The 20,114-nt window shown below is 29.9% G+C and overlaps 1 protein-coding gene across 3 annotated transcripts in view; it reads left to right on the forward strand.

Annotated features, from left to right (window-relative positions):
- Positions 1-20,114, forward strand: part of numb (NUMB endocytic adaptor protein) — a 95,991-nt gene that overhangs the window by 25,754 nt on the left and 50,123 nt on the right. For 2 of the 3 annotated variants that reach the window (XM_067273125.1, XM_067273132.1), the window contains exon 2: positions 19,101-19,237. In XM_067273125.1, coding sequence (XP_067129226.1) covers positions 19,103-19,237 — 135 coding nt within the window. In that variant the 5' untranslated portion in view covers positions 19,101-19,102. Of the gene's footprint in view, positions 1-14,917; positions 15,099-19,100; positions 19,238-20,114 lie in introns of those variants that run through there. The other variant, XM_067273117.1, reaches the window with a different exon arrangement.

The raw sequence follows: 20,114 nt of genomic DNA on the forward strand, positions 1-20,114 counted from the left end.
TTCACGACATTTGCACATTGTGTTTGGCGTTGATATGAATAAACACGGTAGGGACGTCAATTACTGCTCTAGAAGGCAATATTGGCAATGCGTTAAACAAAAATGCCCTCAGTGCTGCTTGGACGATGTGGGGAACTGTCATGGCAACTATTACACCCAACGTAATGTATAGTCCTTCCAAGTTGTTAATTATTTTCGGCTGTGTAGTAAAGTAGAATTAGTAAAAGCACAACAGTTTATTCTGAATGAACAGTATCATCTGAATGAAGATACAGTATTAGATTCGGATGGAAATCAAGTCAGCTGAAGATTAATACATTTTTAAATCTATGTATTAAATATTTTTCTGTTAATACCTACAATAAGAAATTATCTATTATTTTTGTACGTATTATTAGTATTTAAGAATAAACAAATTTTAATATTAAATTTAACAATAGTTTTTTTTAGGTAGAGACAAAAGAGTACTTTATCATAGAGCGTGGTAGAACTCTATGATAAAGTACTGCTTTGTCAATCACAATCAGGTTTATATTTGGTCATTCACGTAAATGGTGTCATTTTACGTTTTACACCATTGACCGTAACATAGGCCAGGCTTATACATAACAAAATACGGAAGAAAAAAGTCAGAAGAAAAAAGTTCAAATACAAATTTTTTGAAAAATCTCATGAAATTAATTCTAGGTCATTATATTATGTATACATACTTAGCTTAAAATTGTCACGACACTCCGTCACGAAAAAGAAAATAAAACAGAAACGGCGGCACCAGGAATCGATGAATCGTCACGAAATTTTTGTTAAGAGTAGTCTATATTGGAAACGAGGACGAAGCAAGCTGGAAGGGGAGTTGGGCCGCCTACAATAGCCTCCTAGTAAAATATAGATATATATAATCTTATAAAATAATAAATATACAATCTTAGAGATATTAAAATTAATAACATTACACATTTTAACAAACTTTTCCAAAGTCGATAAAAAAAAAAAAAAAAAAAAGATCTCTTCTGTATTGTACATGCCTTGAAGACTTGAAAACGTTTTCAAGCTACATCGGTACAAGCGATCCTTTTTATAGAAAAACTTTGCGTAGATATTTAGATTTTTAAAAATGTAGGGCGGTAGAAACTAAACATAATTAATTATTGATGTTTCGAACATTTTTAGAACGAATTTAATGTGTTTTAAATTTTGTCATCACAAAATTTGTTTTGAATGAAGTACAATAGTAGTACAGTACATGATGTCATAAATATATTAATTGTATCACAACGATTACTTTAACAAATGTTTTTCTTTTCTTCACTTTATATGTATAATTTTTTAATGCACACCATTATCATTCAAACATTTCAAAAATTATGCCATTATCTTGCTAGACATATACTGTCCAACTCGTAGCCGTATTGGGTCACGTTTGTTACGGATTTTTTCCGAAATTTTACACAAAAACAAATACCAATTTTTAAATTGACATCCTCGATGATTTGTTAACCTTTTTGTTTTCTCTGTATGATTTTTTTTTTCTTTTGCCCGACTTTTCCCTATTGTTTTGCTCGGATTTGGGAGGGCAGTTGTTCCTTGCTTTCTCGACTTGTATGTTCATGCTAAATCTCATCTTAACAAATTAATTTTAATTAAAGAGACCATTTGCTAATTTATTTAAGTAACATTTTATTTTAATATAGAGGAATAATTGGGCTGAAATTTGAAAAAAATTGTAGACCTATAAATTTTCACTGTCGTCGTTCATCTGTCTTTCCTTAATCTCCAGAACAGAGTTAGTTAGATAAAAGACGAGACCATATATTAAAACCTCAGGAGCAGGAGGTCCCTGTTAACTATATACGAACGTCCGATACGAACTGGAATCCATGTTATTTCAATTCAAAAATTTTTCCCTGTAAGGTGTTAGATAGATGACCGGCACTATTCTATTCGTAAAGGGAAAGTATGATGTACAGGGGCAAGCCACTACTAATTTGAGGTGGAGAGCACATATTTTAAGTTAAATACTTAAAAAGTATGATTAAAATTGCAGCTCGGCATTGTAAGTATGTCACAGTAAATAATTGCTCGTATTTAATTTCTGTTTTGTTGATTGAAACAATTTTTAGAAATAATCATTTTAATTTGAATTTAATACAATCAATAAAATACAATGAATCGAAATTCGATTAGAATGTCGCTTTAACTATCAAGCGAACAATTACACCATAATCAGCGATATTTATTTCAAAAAGTCAAAAGTTTTCAGTCAGTCTGATACATCGTTGTCAGGATTATATCCTGAAGATGGTACTATATAGTATATAATACAGAGACCGAGCTCCGATTTGATTTGAAATTGCGAAGTCATCCATCGATTGTAGCACCACGAAACTAGATCATATAATATTTAAGTAATGTTTTGAACAAATTAATGCACCTTTAAATAAGTACAAATAAATAAAACAAGTTAAATAATAAATATTGAATAAATAAATTATTAACTGAAGTTAAATAAGGTAATTAAGTTCACTAAATATTCGAGATTAGTTAATATTCGAATTCGGAAGCCATGTTATTTCAATTCAATTCAATGTCGAGACGGAAATTCGAATTCGGGAAAAGTGATACTCGCCCATACTCTAGTTCTGAAAGAAGCGATAAGAAAAACAGCAAAAATAAGCCTAATTACTATTTGTATTTTTACATTATCGATATTTTAAAATGAGCAAAAGCGTATATAATTATCAAGGAATGAGAAAATTTATTGTAGCAATAGGAAATTTTCTAAAGATGGAATTTCGTTGTTAAGTAAGTAATTAAACATCGATTATTTTTGTAGAAGTTTGCTTTAATAAATTATTAAATTCAGTTTCATTGTCTCTTCCATTTAACGAACTTTATAGAATGCTGGAAGTTTTATATATATATATATATATAAATATATACCAGGTGTACTCAGCAGAAGAGAGACTCTTACTACATTTTACTTTTATGTTATACTTTCTTAATTTTTATTTTGTTAACCTTATATTTTTCATTATTTATTTAATCAGTGCAATTTTAAATTTGTATTTAGAATAGTTAAAATGTAAAAATTCGAAACAAAATATTCTATTTTTGGAACAATTTCTTAAATTTAGTTCAAAACCTGAAGATGGTTTATAGTATAGGTTGAAAACGTTTCTTAAATAAAGAATTTTTTCAAAGAGAACCTCAAATAATGCAATAAGATTATGTTTTTATTTAGTTACTGAATAATTTCCAGTGTTGGATAAAATAATTTCATTGAAAAAGATTTTAAATGGCATGTAAAAAGGGACTTTAAAAATATATTCATCTATTCTATGACGAAATTATATGACACATAAATTTGAAAATTATCGAAGATTCATATTTTGTCTGTATTAGTGTCAACATTAATCACGTAAAGCGAATTAAGCGTTATAAAATCTTTCTGATTTTCAAAAAAAGGGTGAGAAATTGAAATCGCAACTAAAATTTTTGGTCGGCCAGTCGTTCTAGCGATCACAAGTCATATGCCCAAACATCACAATTCAAAGTTTTTTTAATTCTTTTAATTCTTTTTTTCTCTGTGGGCATTAAGATGGTCTTTAACCTCGGCGACACAGACTGCTACGTATGGTACAGTTGTTACGAGTAAAAAAATTGCTGCCATGTTTGACAGTGGGTACGGCTAGGGCTGCGGAGTCGGTAAAAAACACTCGACTCCGATTCCGACTCCTGATAATTTTAGTAGGCCGACTCTGATTCCTGACACCGGCAAAATTAAATACCAAGTCATTTTATGCGGGGCAGAGGCGCTCGTAGAGGGGCACCCTACTCTAAACTTTAAAAGGAACCCCGGCATTTACCCAAATACTTTTATACATAGACTGTTTTTTTCCAAGTTCCGATGGTCCATAAAAAAAGACAAGTGTAAATAACAAAATGGATTTATTACCAAAAGTTAGGTACAGACATGGTTACTTTTCGACATAATCACTGTGAAGATTGAGGCATTTGTCATATCTGTAGACGAGCTTTTCCATCCCCTTGTCATAGAATGTTTCCGCCAGTAAATTGAGATGGTTGTTCCGTTGTTTTGAAGATCGTCATTAGTTCATTCAGCTAACAAGGCAGTCTCAAACGTCTGCCTTGCTAGCTGTTTTCAGTTCAGGAAAGAGATGGAGGTCTTCACGCATTAAAAAGTTTTAAGCTGGGTTGAAGTCTGAAAGGTGGACGTCTTCACCGCCTTTAAACACCCAGCGTATAGCCCCGAATTAGCGCCGAGCGACTTCCTCCTCTTTCCTGAACAAGAAAAGTGGCTAGGAGGACAGAGGTTCGAGATTAATCACGATGTTCAAAAAAAACGTTAGGGCCCATCTCGAGTCATTGGCGGCAACATTCTATGACTATGATGGAAAAGCTAGTGCACAGATATAAATTTCTCAATCTTCACGGTGATTACGTCGAAAAGTAACCATGTCTGTACCTAACTTTTGGTAATAAATCCATTTTGTTATTTACACTTGGCTTTTTTTATGGACCATCAGAACTTGGAAAACACCGTCCTCGTAGTTAGTATTTTTAATATTTAACTTACATTAATATTTATTTGTATAAAAAAAATTAATTTTTAACAAATATTTAATAAGAGGAGTAAGGGTGCGATGAAATTCTACATCTACATATATTCGACAGCATTTGCACTTCAATTTTACCCTTCCAGAAAAGGTAGTCCAACTAAAAAGTGTGCGATCTAGCTACTTCAGCCCCTTGTTCAGAAAATAAAAATATGAACTCTGATCAATTAGTCTGGCTCATTCAGAAAAATAGAGTACTTATTTAGAGCAGGGATAATAAAGGAATGATTCAAAAATATTTAAATTCAATCGGGTCAAAATAATTTACCTACTAAATACAAACACTACAAAGAACACTACATATTTAATAAGTTAAATTGATGCATTTTGTATTTAAAATAAATGAATTATAACAAAATATAAAAAATATTTTTAAAAATTAATAAATATATAATAAATTTTCTTTCATTTAAATAAAAAAGATAAAGTAACTTTAAAATGCGGGAGTCGAAGTTGACACATTTTTTTCCGACTCTGACTCTGACTCAGCCCTAGGTGCGGCCACACTGCACCGTTGACGCTACGTTTGCTACCATGCTACGTTTGAAAGCGTAGCTAGCTATGCGTCGAAACAGATTTTGGCAGACATCGCCGAATATGCGCATGAGCAAAACATGCGTTCTTATGTTTTTATATCAATTCCTTTACCATGTGGAGACCTACTTCCGTAAACATGTCGAAAGCTTTCGTAGAAAATTAGAAATATCGGTGTCTTATTAATTGAAATAACATAGGTTAAAACAGTTGTTTCAACTAATACTAAAAAATTAAAAACAAAAAGCGAAAATTATTTAGGAATAAGAGTCTAAACAAACAACTGATGGCATTGAAAGGCGGGATAAAGTCTGAAATTAGAAACTTTGGAAATTAGACGTTCTATGGTTAATGATAAGAAATCTTATTATAATAATGATTTTCTAACATTGTCAATACTACTACTTTCTGGAGGGAATTGCGTAACTTGCCAATAAATGATGTTTAAAAAAAATGCTGCTACAATCGACAAAATTTTAGTATACGATAACCAATATATAGAATCTAGTGAATTTTTAAAAGCGTTTGCCGATTATTATGATATTTATAAAGAATTTAATTCCCCTTTTGTTGATACATTTACTTCATTTTATACTTACGATATGCACGAAGTAACGAATTTCAACTTTTTATTTATAGAAATAAATGAATTTTAAGTTCATGAGGAGATTTATAAGATGAAAACTGATGTGCACGATTATGGATGTAATAAAAAATTTGTCAGGTATCCTATCGAAACTTCTAGCTTACGTTTTTATCTGTTATATCTGGTTATTTTCCTTACATCTTTAGTAAACATATAGTAATACTTGTTTTTTTTAAAAAAGGTGATAGATAAGATATATCTAGTTATAGTCCTATTATAATAATTTTGATTCTAAGCAAAATTTTTGAAAAACCTACGTTTAGACCATATTACTAATATGAAGCCATCGTCTGTGTGTGTATGGATTTCTTATAACTCCTGCAATTTTTGTCCGATACAGATGAAATTTTTATCCAATCCAGATGATATTCGTTTTATGTTCTGGCGGAAAGTATAGGCTACTTATTTTGTGGAAATATTAGCTATAGAATAAATGTTTTATCGATTTCGGATCGGTGATCGCACCTACGTTGCAGTGACGTCAGTGACTTCATTTAGTTCATGCTTAACGAGGGAAATTCCCTTAAGTCGCATTTTTAAATATTTTGACAAATGGCGTATTTTAAATTTACTTCATTAAATTTAAACTTAAAAAAAAAGATAGCCACACCGTATCACTTCTATAACAAATTTAAAAAAAATCTTTTCATAATGACCACATGACGTCCTATTATCCAGTCGGAAGTAACGATCTAACGAGCCCGTTATTTAGAAAGTATTTACCATCGCTCATCTAACTAACACACATACAATTCATCTTTGTTTTATCAATGTGGAATTAAAAAGACTTGTTATTTTGTCAAAAAAGTGAGAAGCGTAATTATCGTTCTGATTATCATACTTATCTAACTAAAAATTTAGATTAAACAAAATTATCAGTAATGTTTCGTTAGATATTACAAAAACATGTAGATTATATGGGCCTATTAATTTGTAAACGCCAAAATTCTGGTATAGGCGGATCTATGTTGAAATGGTTTAAATTATATTTTAAAAATAGATTATATGCTATAAGAATAAATAACACGTATTCTGTTGTATTTTCTTACATGGAGATGTTCCTCAAAGATCCATCTTAGGCCATATATATGTGGCCTAGTAATTATATATATATAAATGATTTGATAACCTAGATGAAAAATTACTTATTTGTTATGTGTGCTAATGATATAATTATCGCTTGTAGTTTATTATCGGTATCTGACTTACGAGAAGAAATAAACACGAGGCTAGATAATTAATTGCATTATTTAAATGATTTTAAATTATCTATTAATATTCAAAAGACTTATGGCGGTGTATATTCTAATCGAAATTCCTCATACGATGTTAATGAAGCAAGGTTCTTTATTGACAGCATGATTCTGAAGAGTTTCTATTTAATATTTATGGAGAAGATTAGTTTACGAGTATTCATTGGCACTATAGGAGGACGTTAATCTCCGTTCGATTGCATATAGTTCTCTTATAATAGAATTAAATTAAAATTTTAGTTTTCCTAATAAATTTAATATACAATAGAGAAATGAATTGCTCATTAATTTGACATAAATGAATTATAGTTATTTCTGCTATGGTTATAAAATTTTATATCTTATTTATTGTACAGTATAAGTAAATAATTAATTCTATATAAAGCAAACACGATAAAAAGGTTTTAAGATAGTAAATTAGTATGTTAAATGATTCTTGTCTAAAAATTGTTAATATCGAAAATTTTCACTGATATTTTTTGAGTTTAAAAAATACGCCAAGTTTTTATTTTTACTGTTAATTCGTTCCGAAGGTATGTACGCAAGTTAAAATATCGCCCAAGTGGCATGGTATTTAAATACGATATATTTTTAATATATAATTTTAAAGGATAATTAAAGCTAAACAGCTTTTGCTTATGAGAAAGTGAAGAGAGAGAACTTTATTTTCTTAAAGTTCTTCTCATTTGTTATTAGCCTAAGTATACATAAGTGTTGGTGTTAGTCATAGGCCGAAAATATCTAAGATATCGTATGCGAATTCGAGTTACGGAGAGACTCGTTAGTTAAGTGAAGGACTTAAGTCTTGATTCCACTTTCAAGTTTCCTCTGATGGTTGAGAACGTTTGGCGGAAGATATGTAGAACTTCAGAAAGCGGTAGCGTCTGCGACTTACCAAAGGTGCCATCTAGAAATGTTAATGCACTGTCATGTTTTCGAACATTGGTTAGATTCTATTAGTCTTACGTCATATACTATCAATATTGGCTAGCAGTGAGTCTTAACAGAAGTGGCAAATATTCGAGACATTGGAATTTTCCTTAGATGCGCAGCGAGATGCCTTCGTTATGGAATTGTTTTCGTAGCAACCGTCGTCATTGTTCGCCACTGCTATGGAAACTTGCAAGTGAAATCAAGTCTTTACCCAGGGCAAGCTCAAGTTACCGGCAAGCATGGGCGCCAAGTGCTAGGGGACGCTTGTTTTTTCTTTTTTGTCTTGTAAAAATAGCTTGCGTAACTGAAGTAACAATGACTACGTTTGTCTAAATTATATTAAAAACGTTGGTAAGCGAGAAGCCTTTCATTAGAAAAGTGATTCTCAACCTGCAATGTGCACATCCCTGGGGTGCAAGATTTCTGTGAGATATGTTTATCTACAGAAGAATTAAGAAAATACAGAAATTTTTTTTTTGAAATTTATAAATGTTTACCCCACCTTTTCACTTAAAACTGAATTTTTAATATATCGATTATTTAAACTTATAATTATGAATTTTTTTGTTAAAATATTTGTTTGTTTAGTTATGGCAACGCAACATTTGGGCGATCTGCCTAGGGAGATACCTTCCGGAGGTCGTCTTCTTCTTCTTCTTAAGGGAAACTGGCCCCTATTTAGGTGTTACAGACGTAGAGAAAATCCGGAAAATTCTACGTGGCCAGCCCGTTCGAGCGAGGCGCGAACCCACCACCGAACTCCCAGTGTTCAGGGGACGAAGACCGCTTGGCCACTGGTGGGCTCCTTTTGTTAAAATCCTTAACCTAGATATTTTATACTGATAAACAAATGTAAATGGATTTATTAATCGCTTACTATACCTAAAATTACCCCGAAATACATGCGAGAAAATAGTTTGGCTTATCCTTTTAAATAAAATAACTTAACGAAGTTTTCATGGGGGGCTAAAGATCATTTTAAAAATTTCAGGAATGCGAGCAACAGAAAATATCATTTGTGAAATTATGATGCTATTTCTCCAATCATTATTTACGTGCGCATTATTAATAATCACTGAAATGTATAAAGAACAAAGTCTGTTTCTTTTTTATGTATTTGGATACGGTTTGAGAAAACTGATGAAATTTACAAGGATCGTTCTCCCATCTGAGATCAATGAATATTTTTTAAAATAAACATCTATCTGACTAACGAGATTGCAGCATCGAAGAGCATTAATTAATGTATTTAATGCACTCAATAGTGTAATTTGAGTAAGCATAAAATATTTATTTAGGGGTATTTGAGTTTGAATCTTCAGTTCATTTTTCTCTCAATTTGATTGATTTTTGTTTGTTAAATCAAAAAGTAATTTAATAAAATACTATTTTATTTTTCCATTTTCCACGGGTCTCTTAAGAAGAATGCTGGCATCAAAGTTCGTTTGTCATTATTCAATAACAAATGAACTTTAATGCGAGCTTTGCATATTAGAAATTGTTAAACACTTAATATATTCTGGATTTTTTAAAATTTTCCATAATGATAAATTAATTAAAAAAAAGAAGTTATTAAAATTCCAATACAAAGTTTTAAATACAAATATAATAGATTTATATTTCCTTGTTAGCTGGATTGATACACGTTAAGGAGTTATATTAACTCAATTCAGATTCGAACATGACTGAGTACTGAATCATGATTTTTTGTAAATAGTGCAAATCGTCTGTTGGCGATTTATAACAGTCTCGTTTTTGCAGGAATGGTTTAGGTTTGTGGCGTACTTGCTTTTGGGCTGACTACTGCTATTTATTTCCAGACGATAATCCCTTCAGACGTAAGTTACTGTATAGGAATGAAATAAAAACATGGAAACCATAGTTTAAATCGAGATTGCCAATTCCAATGAGAATCTAACATTCTCTGTAATGGATGAAATTGGAGCCAGTAGCGAGGTTGAGGCCGAAGTTTTAAACGCGAAAACGTGTACGTCGGACATTCGGCGCCGCTTTCCTGTAAGCCTAGAAGTTTGACAATGGTGTTTGGAAAGTCAGTGGAATCATGCTCGACATTCTAAATGCCATTGTCAAACTTCTAGGCTTACAGGAAGGCGGCGCTGAACGTCCGACGTACACGTTTTCGCGTTTAAAACTTCGGCTCAACCTTGCTAGTATGTAACATTGTATTCTAATTCTAGTATCCGAAAATAGCAAGTTATAAAGCAACCTTTTCCAAAATTTTTTACGTCAAAATGCTTCATATCATCTCAGAAATCTGAGTTTATAATTACACAAATCTTAATTCCATATTTAGCTTTTTTTAAATCTGAAGATATATACGACACTCATTTCCTATAAGTAAAGTCATCTTTGAGGAATTGTTTCAATAATATGAAATATGATTCGAAATTAAACTTTTGTGCTTGGAAATTTAGACCACATATATGATTGCAAGACTGTATAATATAATCTTAATTTGTGTGTGTGTGTTTTCATTTATAAATTACTCCTCTGGTTCGAAAAATAAATCGGAGAAAATAGTCTGTTACCATCATGATGTTTTAATATAATTACCATCAATAGGTTATTAAAAAATGTTTGATATAGTGTTCAGATATTGCAATGTATGATAATTGTAATATTTGATCTTAACTGAATGGTTTAAATTTGTTGATACAAATCACCGGCGTAATATAGGCTATTAGCCTGTCTTAATTTTTGCTTATGGGCGGTATGATCGCAGTGTGGTCACTGATGGATAAATAGATTAAAATTAAATTTTTGTTTCGAACTGTCCATTAACGATTAAAAAACAAATTAAAGTTTAAAAAAATTACTTAATCATCATGTTTTTTTATTAACTAACTTTTCGATCAAGAAATTTATTGAAATCATGTTTGTTACTTAGAAATTATGAAATTAATTAAATACTGAAACTATCCTTTGGACTAAAATATTAAATATACATACCGGTACTGTACATATAATAAAAATCCTAAACTGCTCTTCTGTAAAAGAATAAAAGGGAAATCTGAAAATGAATTTACAAGTTTTATTTTGAATGAACAAAGTTTTAAAAATCTCTATATGAAAATCTAGTTAAATTCCTACTATTAGTTCACACTCTCCCTAAATATATATATATATATATATATACAAATTTTCAATCGTTAATAAAATACTTTTTATTCATCCACTCAAGTTCAAATACATTTTTTTAAACTTGTAGTGGATGACACTTGATGTTAATACAGTTTTTTCAAATGTTAATTCATTAATTAAATTTAATTATTGGTTAATATTACCTGTGGTATCGAAGATGGCGACGGGGAAATTTTCCCCCTACGCTTGAGATGGCCGCGTTTCTGGTAATCTCGAATCAGATTATCGAGTGATAATCTGGAAACAGATTAACAATGGATAATCTCGAAGTAGAATACCGAGTGATCTAAACGTTAGGGGGCGTACCCATACTATCTGTTGTATTATGCAAATTAATAAATTTCCCCGTCGCCGTCTAGTATCTAGGGAAAAAATTTCCCTAGTAGGAACTGACTTTAAAAATTTTTTTTTATATTACTTGTTTTAATATCAATTGCAAATTTAATAACAAAATAGTTTATGCTGAGTTTATTATATCTGTGATTTGACCAGGGTGCCAAGAGGGAAGTAACGGGTACAAACTTCTTGAACCTGAAATAATCCAACAGTCTCAAAAAAAAATCCAGCGACGAGTTGCTTAACTTTCCCCGCGACATCTGGTGGTGCCATCTGTTGACATTTTATTAAACGTTTTATATTTTTAGCTATTATAAAATTGCAAAAAAAGCTTAATTTTGACGGTAGGGATGAGTTTTATAAAAACTCAAATGTTAACGAGCAATTATTTATTGTGACATTGTCACAATGCCGGGCTGCGATTTTTAATTTATTTAATTTAAAATACTATATATGCTCTCCACCTCAAATTAGTAGTTGCTTGCCCCTGTGCATCATACTTTTCCTTTAACGATAGAGACGTGCCGGTCATCTATCTGACTCTTTTCAGGGAAAATTTTTGAATTGAAATTTGACTTCCGGTTTGCATGGGAAGTTCTCATATAGTTAATCGGGAGCCTCCTTTCCCTAAGGTTTCCATATCTGGTCCCGTTTTTTTTCATCTATCTAACTCCGTTCTCGAGCTTAAGGAAAAACTGACGGACAGTGGGAATTTATAGGTCTACAATTTTTTCATATTGCAGCACAATAACGAGTAAAATTGTCATTAAGTCTAACTCTACTGGAAATACACACCACCATCTTTATCTTTTCACCTCCTCACCTCCTCGACCTTTAATCACCAAAATTTAATAATAATAATCTCCTCATAAACAAACCTCCCTGCAAAATTTCAGAATTTTTTTGACAAAAAACAAGCGTTATTAAATTTCAAAGAGGGTGAACAAAATTGTGCCCCACACACTGATATCCATACAAATAGAAAAATTCCACCTAATTTTTTATTTTTATTTTATTTTATTTGATTATTATTATTATTTTATTTCTGCACGATTTACATCGGAGTAAAAAATACCTCGTCCCGTAACCCACAGAAAAGAAGGAATCTGTTTCCACCCCTTTATTGCATTAGATGCACTTAAAGGGCAAGTAGTTCCTCTTCTCCTCCCTTTTCCTCTTAAAAGGTTTCCAGATGAGCATTGTGTACTAGTCTCAACAGTCGTATTAGGTAACTCTGGATTAACTGATGAATGATGTCTATCTGATAATTGCTGCTATTTGATTATTATTATTATTATTGCATTTCTCGACGTTTTAAGGTGTCCTGAGTTCAAAAATTAAAAATCTTGGGGCTCATTTTTTTACCGATCGCAATATTTTCCCTCTGTTATATATAACAACCGGGAAAGTAAAAATAATTATGAAATTTGTAAAGGTTGTAAAATTTATTATTTTGACTAAATTTTACATAAAATAAATCTAAATTTTGTTACTTAAATACTTTAAAATTATTTCTGTGATAGGAAAGGTAGTAAGAAAAGGAACCCGACAGAGTGCTGAACCAGAGCCGATCTGTTTCTCGACGGTCCTGGATTTTAGCTATGGATCTTTTTCCTTTATTAGAAAATTTTTATGCAGCGAAATACAGTATATTCAACAATGAATTGTTGAGAAGTTAATTACGTGCATTTGAAATCGAATTCATTTTGAACCTTCGAAGCTTAGTAGGATAATTATCCGTTTTATCTAATTTGTTATTTCTCATTGTTAAAAACTTAAATGACAAAGAATAATTTTATGTTTATTTATTTTTTTTTACTTGATTCTTTTTAAAACTTAAGTTTGGATTCTAATTTTGATGACTTCGTAATTTCATATCTAATTTTAGTAACTTTTGAAAATAATTCGAATAGTGTGAAAGCTAATAATAATCGAATTCTTTCCGAAAATTACTAATGAAATAGTACGGAAATATAAAAAAAATTTCCTATTAATATTAACGAGATTTTTCCAGATAAAAAAAGACTATCATTTTTCTTCTGTTCTTTATACAGATGTAATGAATTCTATTCTTTATAATAATCGATTTGATTCTAAATTTAAATAAGAATAAAAATAATTGAAATGCATTATAATTAATTTTATATAACGTATGTTATCATCATACGTTAATATATGCTATGTAAAAATTTAGAATAAAGTACAGTATTATTACGTGAATATTTTGGTATTACTTTTATTTTTATGAATTGTGAACATTTCTCTACGTATAGAAAATTTTTTATGGCAGTCATAAAGACAAGACGAAAAGTTATATGCAGACAAAAAGCTAAGTTTTTAATTTCCAGTTTGGATTAACGTAAACAAAATATCATTTATCTCTATTGAAAATATGCAGACTAGGGATGATATTTTAATTTGTGCTAGCTTTCTCCTAGTGATTGTTTCTCGTCTAACTGGTTGATTTGAAGGTGATCGACTCAGTAAAGAAATATTTAGTTTAAAAAGTGACAGATGGGTTATAGATGGTTTTTATATTCCTCGGAATTCTTTTCAGCTTAGAAATGTTTACTTTTATTTGAGAAATTTATATTTGATAAAATTTTTAGACTAACAATTTCCGAAATCGAAAACAAGAATTTCGTCGTATAAATTTATACAGTATTTTAAAAATTTATGCATATTAATATTCGTTTCTCGACCAGTTATACGTCAGAAAGAGTTAAATTGTGTAATTTATATTTAATTAAAATTATTTTTAAATGTTTAATTTTTATTAAATAATTTTTTACATTATTTATCTGTGATATTTAAACACAAAATTGAAAAGTTAAAACTTCGCTATGAGTAAAAGCAGACTATAATTTTTCAATTTATAGAAAATATACTTTAAAATAAATTAAAAATTATATTTGATTTCATTATTATAATTTATAATGGTTTTTCTTTAACTTATTTCTTAAAAATGAAAATGAATAAATATATGGAAATGAATAAGAAATTAAATTGTAGAATTAATGTTTCCATTTATAAAATGTAAACTGTTTAGAGAGAAGATTACACGAAATTATATATAGCATATAAAAATAAATTACGTTGTCTACAATGACAATATAATTTTAAAATTTAAATTATAATTATTATAAAACTGTATGCAATCATACCACACAAACTTTGTAGTCACGATATTGTAAAGATTGATACAATCTTATGCTATTGGAACGAATTTTAGGCTAATTCTTACTTAAGAGCCACATTTTATAAAGAGTAAAGCAAAACTATTTAGTGTAGTCTTGATGTACAATGATACAAACTCGTCCTTGAAACCTGTCTACATTTGAAACCTGTCCTGTTACGCGATACGTCATCTGACCAAACTCTTTAAACTTTTTTTTTTTTTTTTTTATATCATCGACAAAAAATTTTCATCGGCTTTGGAATGAAAACAGTTGATAAAATTGATAAATTTCGTTTGGAAAAGCGTGATTGTTACTATATAATAATTATCTCGTAAAGGATATGTTTGTGCCTAGTACTGTGTGGAGATGGGTAATCAGCCAAGCGTTGATGCAAAAGGACAGAGAAAGAAAAAAATTGGTAAGACTATAAATACATTTTACTGTTGACAGCAAACTGATTATTTTGCTGTTATGTAAAGTGGTTCAGTTTTATTTTTAAAAAATATTAGAAATTATTGTGAATTAGATTCCTCTAATTGGAATGTTTCTTTTAGTTACTCGAAAAATATAATGTTTATTTTTAAAAATTTAATTTTAAATACTTTTTAATATATATATATATATATATATATACATACATACATACAGTGGATGGCCAAATTATTATACTCAAACAAAAATTCGTCATTATCTGTGAAAGTGGTGGCTGTAATTAATTTATTATTGGAAGAATGTTATTGTTTTTTAATTTACTGATTAGCCACTATATCTGGCAACCTATTCATTAGTGTGGTAACACACAACTGTTTTTTTTTTCAAAATGGCGGCCACTAGTGTCAGTGCATGTCAAAAATTTTACTGTGCTGGCTTGTGAGAAGTCTTCGAAAAAAATCTTGGCTTCAGTGTTATCGACTTATTATTCAGTAAGTATTGGATTTTTTACATTTAAGATTATTCTAATACTTGATCAATACATTGTGGTCATGTTTTAGTTGGTTTATTTATTTTTTGGGGGGTTGTCGACTGACCTAACCTAAAAATGTTTATTAACAGATATGGGGAAGTGTGCTGGCCTCTCACCAAGGAGAAAAGCACGGATTTCAACAATGTTATGGCGTTGTCAATATAACCAATGTCAAATTGCTGATTTGTGTGATGTATCACAGTCCAGTGTGTGTAATATCAAGCAAAAACTGGACGCCGAAATACCGATCAAGGCGGATCGAGTCAGTAAATGCAGTCGAAAACGCATTACAACACCTCGAACTGAGCGAAAAATACGTCGCATTACACTTGAAAACTGCCGAAAGCCTCGGCTCATTATAAAAAAATTCTTAATTTAAAACAGAGTACAAATATCGAAGCGGACTCTCAGGCGAAGATTTGTAGAGATGGGACTGAAATGTTGTTGACCACTAAAAATCCAAAACTCACTCCTGCCATGAAGGCCAAACGTCTGGCCTGGGCCAAGGAGCATTGACACTGGACACAGGAAGACTGGAGCAAGGTTTTCATAACCCTAATACAAGAATACACATGTTTAGAGTATTTTTCTTTATAAATTTATACAAAAACAATTTCTTGCAAGTTTGTTTCTCGGACAAGTCGTCAATACAGATTCTTCAAGACAAAACCGAGTTTGTTCTGCATGAAAAATTCAATGAAGACTGCATTGTGGAACTAGTAAAGCATTCTGCTTCAGTAATGATATGGTCTGTCATCAGCAGCAAAGAGACTGGAAGGCTGTATATTGTCTAAGGAACTGTGTCAGGATCAGTATAAGAAAGTTCTGGAGGAAAAACTGATCCCACAGACAGCAGAATCATTCCCTAATAGGAATTTTATATTCATGCATGACTCTGCACCCTGTCATCAAGCCAAATCTATCACAGAATACCTAAAAACAATTAGATTAACACCCTGGACTGGCCAGGAAACTCGTTTGGTTTGAATCCTTTAGAAAATGTGCGGCAGTCCTGAAAACTGAAATTTCAAAGATAAAATTATAACAAACAAAAGAGAACTGATTGAGAATATCATTAGAGTATGGCACAACACTCCAAAACTCCAAGAAGTAGCCATATCATGCATTGAAAGCATACCACACCCCATTCAAGCCATCATAGAAGCTAAGGGCAGAGTAACCAAATACTGAATAATATGTATTTCTCTTTTAATACACTATTCAACCTATCTACACATGTTTAATTTTTTTTATTCCTAAATACACTTACTAGTATTAAAACGATATATAATAACTTTAAAAACCATAGAACTATTGAATTTCATAACTTAAACCGACAAAATACAAAAAAATAGTTTTGAGTATAATAATTTGGCCATCCACTGTATATATATATGTATATATATATTATATAATACAATTATACAATATATATATATATATATATACCGGTATATTGTATAATTGTATTGTATAAAATATATGTATATATATAAAAGATTTATAAAAATGTTTAAGAAATTATCTGAGGAAGACTAAACTGAAAAATAAAAATTTTAATAAATTCATAAATATTAAATAATCTAAATAAAAATAAATTGAAAAGAGTATTTTGTCAGCAAATTCATTAATTTTAAAGTAAGTTTAAATTAATATATTAAGGAAATCAAAATTAAAAACAAGAATAAAAACAATTTTATTGTTAAAATTTTTCGAAGCTGTGATAATATTGTAGATGTAGGTTTTTAAGATGTTTTTGTAGATATAAATTTTAAAATTAGTTTCTGTATACTATTCAAAGTCAATGGACTGTTTGGACATCAATTAAGAATGGACTGTTTGGATATCAATTAAGAATCAATTAAGTCAATATTTTATATAGAAGTCCATCTTCTTGCTTATAACACAATAATTGCAATTGTCTCTGTCTGTCACTGGCTATTTAGAAATATTCTGTTACAGTGGAAAATACTATATAAGAAGCTGATGATTGTTAATGTCTGCATCCTAGTTGTTCTTAATTTGTGGTAAAGACAGAGTATCTTAAAAAAAAATAATAATAATTTATAAGTGTTGATATGGCTCCACATAAAACATTGACATTAAAAATGGAAATTATTAAATATCACAAACTAGTGAAGTGCAGAATGGGAAAATTAGCAATAACTCAAAATTGGAAAAATGCAAGCTGCAGAAATTGTCAAGAAACAAAAGATTACTCAGCCCTTTCTATTGATAAAAAAAAAATTTAAATTTGTTTATTGGGTCATCCACAAAACAACTGTTGTGCATATGTTAATAAAAGATCCTTATTAATTATTCAAATATTTTTAATTTTTGAATTAACCTTCCTTTTGGATTCTGGATATTCTACTGACAGAGCGATTGATACAATAGTGATAAGAAATGACAAATTTCACAGTTGCAATGAATGAGCAGCACTTTCATTGTCAACATGGTCATAAAATGGGTCTGCAGAATCAGAATATTCCTATATTATTGTTGATCATGCAAGCCAAAGCTTCACAATTTACATCTGAATCAGGTGCTGTGAACTCCATAGTCTCAAATGACTTGAAAAATTTCAGAAATGACATATTACATTTAAAGTTATTTATGGGAAATTGTCTGGCATTGATCACAGTATAGCAGTGCAGTGGGAGGCTAAGCTTTCTTCCATTATTACCAGTTAATCCTGTTTTATATTTATAATATTTTTAAGAGAAAATTTCACACACTCCTATTGTTCATCTGCTCATTTAAAAATATTCTTAAGTTAAAATGCACTAAAATTGATAAATAATAGAATAGTAATAATCTCCACATCTTTAAACATTTTATTTGTGTAAAAATTTTAAAAGCTTCCTCAATTAACTCATTTTGTAAAATTTCACATTTTTAAACACTTTAAATTTAAAGCTTTTTAAATTTTCATCTATTACTGATTTATTGAATTAAAACTTTTTAAGTGTACAACTAAAATAAATTTTATCTTGTCTGTGTTAATTCTCCAAAAACTACTTGCTTAGTACTCTATTTTTGTCATCAGTTACAATCTCTATTGTTTTGCAATCTTGTTTTTGCAACAAAATAACTGACCTGTAAATTAACACCTTTGTCTTTACATAGATCTAATAAAATAAAAATTGAGTTTGGTAATAGGCTTTGATTAAAATTAAATCTTATTATATTAATTAACTATAACTGAAATTTAGATGTAGGAAATTTGTTAAAAGAGGAAAAAATCATTTCCCATCAGACATTTCTAATTGAATGTATAATAAATAAATAATAAACTATATGATTTCAAAATATTTTAATTTATTACTTTTATTTGTTTGAAATTAAAAATAGTTTTTCAGAATCAAAACCATTTTATAAAGTATTTAATTAAATGAAGTTATTTGTTTTAATTAGCTAAAATTTTTTCACTTACATAATCTGAATTATTTTTAGTTATGGACCGACTTCGTAGAAGTCTAAGAGATAGTTTTAGAAAAAGAAGGGATCATGTTCCAGAATGTAGCAAACCACACCAATGGCAGGCTGACGAAGCAGCAGTAAGAGGTGGAACTTGCAATTTTTCTGTAAAGGTAATATTATTTTTGTAAAGGGTAAAAATGCTTAAATTTTTTTTTATAAATACCAATAAAACAAGACACTGTAATATACACTTGGCCTTCATTTTTACAGTTTGGTTTCATTTCTACAAATGCAGAATTTGCAGTTTCAGTTTTATTAAACTTCAAATATCATTAACATTTGTATTATCTAACATTAACAAAGTTCTTTGTTTTACTGTATTTCAGGAATTTTTAGTAATTTTGATGATTCCACAGTTACTGAAATTTCTTCTAGACAACAATATAAGTTACATTCTTGATTTCTGCAACAAATTTGTCACATGTAAAGTAATTAAGTTATGTTACTGGTGAACAGAATATATATTTTTATGAGTTTAATGGCACTGTTTAGATTATTTTATATTATTTTTCTGTGAATGAATCATGTATTTATTGGAGTGGAGTGAGATATTATCATGTATTAAGTGGAGTAGAGCAAAATGAAACTTTGCTCTACTCCACTTTCATGAAAGACCTATCTTGGTATCAGTTTTTGATAATTGAAAGAAATCCAAAGAGGGTTTTTGCTTTTACAAAAAAGGTGAAAAACAAAAGTAGCATTTAGTGTTTGTTTTGCAGTGAGCTATTTTAGAGGCATTGTGAGCAAGTGAGAAGCATCTTCAAGCTCCTTTTCTGAAGATTACATTCAGCATTAAGTCTCCATAACTTTGAATTGTATGTGTGAGCATCTGTGTTTTATGTAAATTTATTTTGTATATCCATTAGCAAATATAAAGTGAAAATATGGAAAGTTATTGCTTGAGTGGATTGATGGGTATATAAAGAAGGAAATCTGTTAAGTTAGGTATAATTAAGAAGAAATCAGCCAGTCTTTTCAATAGGATGA

Source organism: Centruroides vittatus, unplaced genomic scaffold (assembly GCF_030686945.1).
Source record: "Centruroides vittatus isolate TY-2023 unplaced genomic scaffold, ASM3068694v2 contig_1114, whole genome shotgun sequence".
NCBI lineage: Eukaryota > Metazoa > Arthropoda > Arachnida > Scorpiones > Buthidae > Centruroides > Centruroides vittatus.